The sequence below is a fragment of the Saccostrea echinata genome, unplaced genomic scaffold (assembly GCF_033153115.1).
Source record: "Saccostrea echinata isolate AGI-Se365-2 ecotype Australia unplaced genomic scaffold, CSIRO_AGI_Sech_v1 ptg000054l, whole genome shotgun sequence".
Lineage (NCBI taxonomy): Eukaryota > Metazoa > Mollusca > Bivalvia > Ostreida > Ostreidae > Saccostrea > Saccostrea echinata.
Window position 1 is genome coordinate 18,767,720 of NW_026889803.1, and position 8,956 is coordinate 18,776,675.

The window sequence follows — 8,956 nt, forward strand, 5'->3', positions numbered from 1 at the left end:
GTGGGAATCCCGAAACCCCCTTCCCCCCATAACCCCTGTCTTTTTTTTTCTTTTGTAAATGTAATATATAGCTTTTTTTTTTTGCTTCTTATTTTTTATCAATGCGCTAATCCCCCCTTTATGAATTTACACTACTACATGTATAAACATGTTTGCTAAATCTTGGTTGCCCTCTCTCCCTTGGGTTGGTTACATTTAAGCAGAGTAACTCAAAATAGAAAGAGATAGCAAGTAGCCTCCCTTTGACATTTTTTTTTCATGTGTTGACTAGGTCACAGCATGCATGCGATACTGAAATTACTTAAAACCATAAAGAGTTGTGACTGCCTTGGTAGTAAGTTATTCGTTTATACAACATAGGGCATTTTTCTTATAGAGGCCTATCACAAAAATTACACGCGATCTGTAAAATCAATCTATTGTTTAGTTGATTTGTCAACTCGAATTTTCTAGGTTCAGTACTTCATAACATAATTTATGTTAAGAGGCCTCGGATCAGTAGAGGTTTTCACTAATAAATATTAATTAATCTTTTGTCTTAAAATGCCACTGGCGATTTCTGAAACGCATGTTGGGTATGGGTTATAATTATAATACATGTAGTTATAATAGACTGTATTGCGTAACATTAACCATTTGTATGCTGTTGATGCAGACTTCACGACATTTATGTTTGTAAGGTGGCAAAACAATCATTATAAATACGTCTTGGTAGTTGCATCCGATGTAATTTGTTTGATATTCTAGGATATTCCGACATGGCGGCCACTTAGGAGGAAATAAAGATGTAGCCTACATGTTTCTCGGGTTATCTCCCTTTGATTACATAGTTACCATGGTGACGAGGAGCCGGGAGTTGGAAAACAAATTCAAAGCATAAATAAATAGGCTGTCAGAGGAAAAAAGAACACATTATTTTTTTTAAACATTTCAAAATAATGATTAGTTAAATATAGATCAGCTACTTGAAGGAAAAGTCTTGGGGTCAGGATTGAGGCACGTGTATACACAAAATGTCGACATTATAGACCGTTTCACGATAACTTCCGCGCATGCATATAACTACTTCCGCAGGGCAACTTGTTTACATAGGTTACGCTGACTACTACGGTACTACAACAAAGCCACATTTACTTGATCGAAATAAAGGATTCTTATATGAAAGTTTGTTTGTTTTCTGTTTTTCTAACATATTTATACCTTTCTTGTGTTGATTATGTGTAAATATACATAATATTTATATAAAGAAATTTAAAAAAAAACAAGCCTAGAACCGAGTTTAGTGCACAAAGGGGGCACTTCCGTGTTCATCAATACGAAGATGGCTTTGATCGAAATAAAGGATTCTTATGTGAAAGTGTGTTTGTTTTTTGTTTTTCTAACATATTTAGACTTCTCTTGTATTGATTATGCTTGAAGATATATATTTATATAGAGAAATTAAATAAAATCAAGATCCGAGTTTAGTGCACAAAGGGGGCACTTCCGTGTAACTTATCAACGCGGAGATGGCTTCCCGGGAGAATTTAAATGACCTAAACAGGAAAAGGAGAGGGTCTCTTGCTGAAGTGCCCATCAAGTATCAGACAATGGCATTGGTGGGTACTGTACCCGAGATTTCTGGGCATGAAAACCTCCCCCCTCTACAGTCTGCGTCGTTTTCCCCTGCCACGCCCACCTCCCTGCCTAATATCTCTTTTCAACAGATCTATCATCACATGATATTGAGGCAAACAACAGAAGGGAGACAAGCAAAGAATTTTAAGGGACTAGATAGAGCAATTAAGCATTTTGAGGCTTGAGATATATCCCAAATAATGACAGCTCAGGTATGATGGTTAAGCATTAAAAAAGTATACTCAGTATGTTTATGTATCATCGTCCTTTTTAACATTTCAAGTATATTAATTTTTCTGTATTTTTCACCTTTTATTTGGAATTCCACAATAAATATATAGGGAATTGTTAACTTAATGGAAATATTAATTACTCTAATAAAAGGGTGAGTGAAGACGGACTTTAAACAAGAGAATAAAAGCCTAATTTAAATAAACAGTAACTTTCTATCTAAAAGTTTCACGTCACTGATGCTTAACATTTATAAATTCAAACTTATAGATTGATGAGTCCCTTGACTACATCAGAGCTTACTGCTTAGCTTCTATGAAAAAAGTGAAGTACAAAGTTTTTCTCTGTGTTGAGGACAGGACAACGGTTCAATTTGCCTATTGTGAATGTCCAATTGGGTAGGCACAATTGTAAAAATCAATATGAAAAATAAAAAGTTAAGCAAATAAAAAAATTCAACATCTTCTTAAATTACAAACAATTTATAGATGTATTTTGTTAAATAAAAAAAATCAACATCTTCTTAAATTACAAACAAATTATACATGTATTTTGTTTGATATAGTCTAGCCCAAACATGCAGCCATATTGGTGGACTGCTATTTTATTTACACCACTGGCATCTGACCGAGGTACTTAAGTCAGATAGCGCAACCTCTAGACCATGCCAGTGGAATGTCCCCCGTCCACTTAAGATGGACCCCATGCCCTTGAGGGAGTGGAAACTTGGGCGACCAAAACTGACGACAGAGGGGGAACTGGAGTACCGTGAGAGAAAACAATTAGACTTTGATCCTCGGCATCCTGAAGAGCGAGAATTTAACTCCAAACATTCCATGGAACAATTGATGATGTTAAAAAAAATATTTCCCAAAACCGGTATACAAGAAGTAATCTTTTCAGTTATGTGCATGAAAAAGCAATGCATAAATCATATTAGATAAGAATAGATACTGGTTCAGTTTAAGATTTATTTTCAAAATCTTGATAAAATCAATCTACTAACTTCCAAAGGAAAATGTGATCTCTCTAGTGGACACAGAAGTGTTATATATCAATGTGCAGGTTAAACAAAAGAGCTGATTATAAATTAAAAAGCATGATTTGCAATTTTGCTTTACAAAAAAAAATGCAATGTACATGTACATTACAGTTTATACACACAAAAACCACAAAAAACCCCCACAAATATTTAGTATTACAAAACATAAAAATTTTCATCAAAATTTTTATCCTAGGCATGAGTCACTTATGGACCATTCCAGAAGAGACACCTAATCCATCTGGAGAAATTGAAGTCAGAACAACAGAGGATCCAATGGAAACAGCAATGAAAAGTCTTGTATTGTCCAAGGAGAACTGTAAGGGAAAAAGTTTTCTGTAAATTTATGCTATAGATTGAAAATAATCTTTATCTAAAAAAAATATTATTGTTACAGTACCCTTTCCAGTTTCTATTGATGAAAGCCTGAGTGCTTTCATCGAGCATAGAACAAAGAGGCCAAAGAGCGTGCGAGATGTGGAAGGAGCTGCATAGAGGAAAAATAACTAGTTCCGTATTTGGTTCTGTTCAATCAGGACAAACTCCCCAAAGCCTAGTCAACCAGATAATGAATGGATCGAGTTTAGATAGGTAAAGGAATAGGTTTAAAATCTTAAAAACTTTAATAATCCCTTCGTTTTTAGTCTGCATTGAATCAAGTAGCATAGCACATCAACAACTTCTGATATATCATAAGGTATAACATTTTATATTTAAGGTACCAGACACTACCTTTGCCAGTCAAGTGGGGTATAGAGAATGAGAAAAATGCCCTGAAAGACTACTTGGCCCTCCAGAATGCTATTACCAATCTCAGAGTGGAGGAGTCTGGACTCACCATATACCCATCACATGCATTTCTGGGAGCAACCAGTGATGGATGGGTATATGGCGAGTCTATGCCAGAGGGAAATGAAAGAGGGGTCTTGGAAATAAAATGCCCATACTCCATCAGTAATGAAGTTATTACTGACAAAGAGGTACATGTTCACCTCCTAAGTTGTCTTTGTTATTAGTCATACTTTTTTTAAGTAAAACAACCTTAAATTGGCATACATTGAACAGGTGCATGAACTGGTTGGTAGAGGAGGTTTTTTCTTGGAAGACAATGATGAGGGACCCAGACTGAAAAGAGAGCATAAATATTATGCCCAGATTCAAGGGGAAATGGCCATTATGGGTTGTGCATGGGGTGACTTTGTTGTGTGGACAGCAGCCAGGCAGAGCAACTGCTTTATAGAGAGAATTTATTTTGATTCAGATTTCTGTTCTTTGATGATGCCTAAACTTGTAGAGTTTTTTGTTTCACATGTTTCATCTTCATACCTTAAAATGTAAATGTTCTTCAATTAAGAGATTTGGTAACATTTATAGGAATATACATGTAAATATGGGTTGGTCTAATCCCAAAAAGTTAAAAAGGTGTTATGGATTTGATCACATACCAACCCATATAAATGTTTATCTAGAAATATTTACATTTCCAAATATTTTCCCCTAAGATTCTTTGCAAATTAGAAAAAGGTCATGTTCTCATGAACTACCTTGGGATGAGTAAGAATATTTCCCTTGTGATGTGATTGAAGTGAAAAAAATTGTGCAAAACTTTTTTTTTTCAAAAATGATCATTGAAAGACAAAAATATTTGGGAAGTCATCAGAAAAATAATGTAAATATAAGATATGAATTTAATTTTTGAGAATTCATGAGGTACATGAACTACAACGCTTCACGCACAAAGCGTCGTAGTTCATGTCCTCATGAATTCTCAAAAATTAAATTCATATCTTAAATATGTCAATATGGTTATGATGTCACTGTGAAATTACATTGATTGTTTATGACTAAAAAATGATTCTTTTTTTAAAACAGATTTATATATGCATTGCTCAAATAGTATTAAGGAAGTAAAAATGAAATGAAAGATACATGTATAACGTCAGATAAATTCATACTAACCTAAATTTGTCATCATGGATTACTTTCAACCATAGGGACATCAAGGTTGGTAAGCCAGCAGCAGACAGAAAATATCTGAGATGCCAGTTGCACTAGAGAAAGAGAAAGTGCACCATCAAAAATGTGAAAAATTTTTACGCGTCCTATAGCTCTTTCGACTTGAATCCGTAATTTAGCAATATCTTGAGTGTTAAAAACATCTACAGTAGAAAATTGACATGAAGACCGAAATGGCGGAATATTCAAACTACAGCCTTTTTTCTCTAATAAATCCCTAATAGTGAAGCCCTTGTCTGCCATGACAACATCCCCTTCCTCAAGCAGATCAAGCAGAGGTGAACGCTCAATCATCTGCCGATCCGAGATTTTTCCACCAAAGCCCTCTGAAACAAATGAGATAACTCCAGAAGGAGTTATACCAATCAAAAATTTCAAAGTTGTATGGTGTTTGTAATGAGAAAAAGATTGATTCTGGTTTATCAAACTGTTAGATTTCTGAATGAATATCTCTGTGCAATCAAGTATGACTCTTAAATTTTGAAAAGACTTAAAGCAAGTTGGCATATTTCTCTGAACAACATCTCTGGAAGGAAAGGGATTAAGATCCTTCAGTTCCTTGTGAAGTAGGCAAATCCAGGTGGTAAAGTACTGAGAGAAGGCTCCTACAGAAACACCAAAACGCTCTGCCATGTCTTGTACATATAATCCAACCTTTAAAATGATTCAAAATTAAACTTTCAAAAATACGACGAAATCCAACAGAAAATGTGGCTTATTTTAAAATACTTTGTACTAAACAGCTATGTTATGATGCAATACTGTAGATTCCTAAATGTAACCAAAGAATTTGTTATCCCATAATTCTGCAAGAAGCAGTTCTCATGATTTAAAATTACTCCTTTTTGTTTTTCTATGGCTGAAATTCATGTAATAGGTCTTGATTCATGAATTCAATTTCTAGCAATTTGTGATTTGAGGAAGTGAAATCATGAATTCAATATTCAAGTATAAATATAAGGAATCTACAGTAACTAGTATATGTATTAATTTATGGTAACTATAATATACCTTACGCCTCATCAATGTTGCCAAAAACTGGTTAACTGGCCCCAGTGCCATGCTTCGCCTAGCTCTACTCCTTTCCTCTGAAGTTGCTGAACCACCTCTCCAGTAGACCATCTTCTCAAGCTTTGGTGCCAGATAGCTAAATGTATCATAAAGTAGGAGCATATTATTCTGGCAAGGGCCTAGGAGATGGTTAAAATTAATATTGCAAAAAATTCATATCTATAAATATAAGATTTTCTTCAAGTTGTATCAAATATTTGCTTAAATTAAATACACCTGACTAAATTTGCATTGCTGGAATTTCACCAAGATAACCTGTATGCTAAATGTTAGCCCAAAGAAATAAATATAATATCTGCTAATTATTTAGCCTCCATCCTTCAACATACAAACAGTTAGTGAGTATAGGCCACTAAAAAATTTTCAAAAAAAGTTTTCAATTAGCCCTTTCACGATAATTGCGGTACCACTCTTTTGCAGGGCAAATTAATAACTTTTACCGAAGTTTTTTTGTTGATAGATAAAGAGAAGTACCGCAGTTATTGTGAAACCGTCTATGGAATAAGAGGTATGAAGCTCTTAAATCATACTTGAAAAGCCATAGAAACACCGCAAAGCTTGGGAGTCCTGTATAGAACCTGGTCATTGCGTCATCATCTTTAATCTTGGCAACAGACCACTTTGTGTCTCGTATCCTCCTTAATTCCAACTTAAGTCCCTGATTTTCAAGTATAAGGGGGTCTGGATCACACTGGCAACCTATAATTCATGAATTACAATAAGCTGACATTTTTAATGTACATTAATAGCTATTTCATAAAATATACCTGTATGACTAAAAGCCTGTAAACCACATAAATACAGCAAATATATAATTTTTAACTCATATCTTTTGAATAACTATTTATTGATATTATTAATGATATTCTTGGAATGACAGTTGGATTTGTTACAGAAATATGTATGTCATCTAATTTTGTTTGTTGACATTGGTGTTCAGTGTACATGTAAACACAATCCTGTGTTAATCTTTCCTCCGCTAATCTAATTTATTTACCAATATCTCTCTTCAGTGTAACTCCTGTATCTACATCATCTGTATCTTCCATTACATCTTCTACATGAAAACATTCCTCCTCTTCCTTATCTAAAATAAAAATTGAATGACAAATTCATGTCCAAAACGTAGAAGAAACATAATATGTCCTGACTGAATTTTTTTTTTTTAACATTTAAGCAATTAATTGCAGATTTTGGATGTTCATCATGTCTTAACATAGATGGTTGTACTAACAAATTGAATAATGTGTTAGTGAGTTATTCAGTATTGTCAGCTCAGCTGTCTGGGTTATAAAATGATGATTGTCCAAAATTTACAATTCAATTCAATACAATACAATTGATTCTTTACAGTACATTCAAACCTTGTTATTCTTATCTACATGGGACTGGGTAAAACATCAACAGAACAGTGTATTTGAGATATAGGGGATAAAATATTCATAAATGGTTGGGACTTCCAAATCAAATCTTGAAAGAAACTATTCCCACTCTGAAAGTCTTGGCGCAGATCTGAATACAAATAATAACATACACATTTCCCTCTTACCTTTGCAGCAGGAATGTACAAATAAAGAAAAGTCCAGACTTTTCTTCTCTTGCTCCTGCTCTCTCTGTACTGACACATGAAATTCCTAGAAATAATACAGCAAAAATTATTGTATGGCTAATGTTAAATTCAATGAATGTAAACCATTTCATCTTTTTTTTTTTTTTTGGTGAAATGGGTTTGGAATGTGCCATATTTATTTCTCATTTTTTAGTTTTGTCCAAAGGCTTGATTTTTTGAAATTCATCTTATTATTATTTTGTCTCATTGGAGAAAGGTTTAGAACCTTCTGTATATTTCTTCTGGCTAATCTCTCTTCTCTCTCTGGATTAACTGTCTTCATTTTGTATGAAAAAATAGTTGGAGCATAATCCACATCTTCAGGGTCATCACTGTGCCACCCAGTCACAAAATGCTCTGAGCACACACAGGTGTGTTCATTGGGCACAAAATCATCTCTGTTTATTGCCTTTATCCAAGCACGACGCTTTCGACCGTCTTTGGGAAATCTATAACAAATACAGGAATATTGAAAGAAAAACATAAAGATCAGCTAAGAGCTAGTTGTCACTCTTAGCTAAATAACAGAGGAATAAATATAACATAACAGTTTCACCTCAAGATATTGTTGTCACACAATATTGGTATCATTTACATGTATAAACTAAACAAATATACATAAATATATGAAAATAAAAGAAATTTTGCTTATAAATTACAATCTTTGTCCATTTGTAAGTACCATCACTACAATGAGATGGTAAATACTTTACAGTTAAATACACAGTTATATGCATGTATGTGGATGCTTTACATTAAATAACTTTAACTTTTTTAATATAATTTACTCTCCTCTTATGAAATGACACACTTATAAAATTCTTTGTGTGGCATAATGAATACGAAAACCATATAAAACAATGTGTACTTGTATTCATACTAGTTGTTAATACGCAAGAAATAGGGGCCTACCACGATTTTAGAAAATTTAAAAAGATATTTGAAAGACTTACCTGAAAAAGTGTAGACCTTTCTGTTTTCACTTCGTATCATCACGATTTGAACATTTGACAACACAGCAAGAGCGTACCATACTGAAACAAATCTTATGATTAAACCGAAAGCGCAATATTCAATAAACTGAAAGTTGCCCTGCGGAAGTGTTTGTACGCATGCGCGAAGAGCAGTCTCGCAGTTATCGTGAAACGGTCTATTGCATCGATATGCAGCCATGCTTTAATAGCCAGAGTTTTTCGTACTTTTTTGCACCACAACATAAAATAACTTATAATAGATATAAAATTCGCATTTCGAAACTTCTTAATATTTAATACAAAATAATATAGAATCTTTTTCTTTTCTATTAATGTAGGGTAATCCCCGCTATTTTCACTGTGTGAGTCGGTGCTAAGATATTTGAATCGAACGAA

At 33.8% G+C, this 8,956-nt stretch overlaps 1 protein-coding gene and 1 pseudogene across 2 annotated transcripts; one reads left to right on the forward strand and one right to left on the reverse strand.

Annotated features, from left to right (window-relative positions):
• Positions 1 to 1,508: 1,508 nt before the first annotated feature.
• Positions 1,509 to 4,254, forward strand: LOC133205146 (uncharacterized; annotated as a pseudogene).
• Positions 2,806 to 8,657, reverse strand: LOC133205148 (uncharacterized). Of its 2 annotated transcripts, none has more exons than XM_061340892.1 (8): positions 8,540 to 8,657; positions 7,813 to 8,035; positions 7,527 to 7,611; positions 6,975 to 7,064; positions 6,508 to 6,676; positions 5,918 to 6,053; positions 4,850 to 5,560; positions 2,806 to 3,207 (listed from the first exon to the last, which is right to left on the reverse strand). In XM_061340892.1, the coding sequence occupies exons 2-7, from the start codon at positions 7,867 to 7,869 to the stop codon at positions 4,862 to 4,864; spliced, it is 1,236 nt and encodes a 411-aa protein (XP_061196876.1). In that variant the 5' UTR covers positions 7,870 to 8,035; positions 8,540 to 8,657; the 3' UTR covers positions 2,806 to 3,207; positions 4,850 to 4,861. The 2 variants fall into 2 exon arrangements, with proteins under 2 accessions (XP_061196876.1, XP_061196877.1); XM_061340893.1 differs by lacking the exon at positions 2,806 to 3,207 and adding an exon at positions 4,021 to 4,119.
• Positions 8,658 to 8,956: the final 299 nt, after the last annotated feature.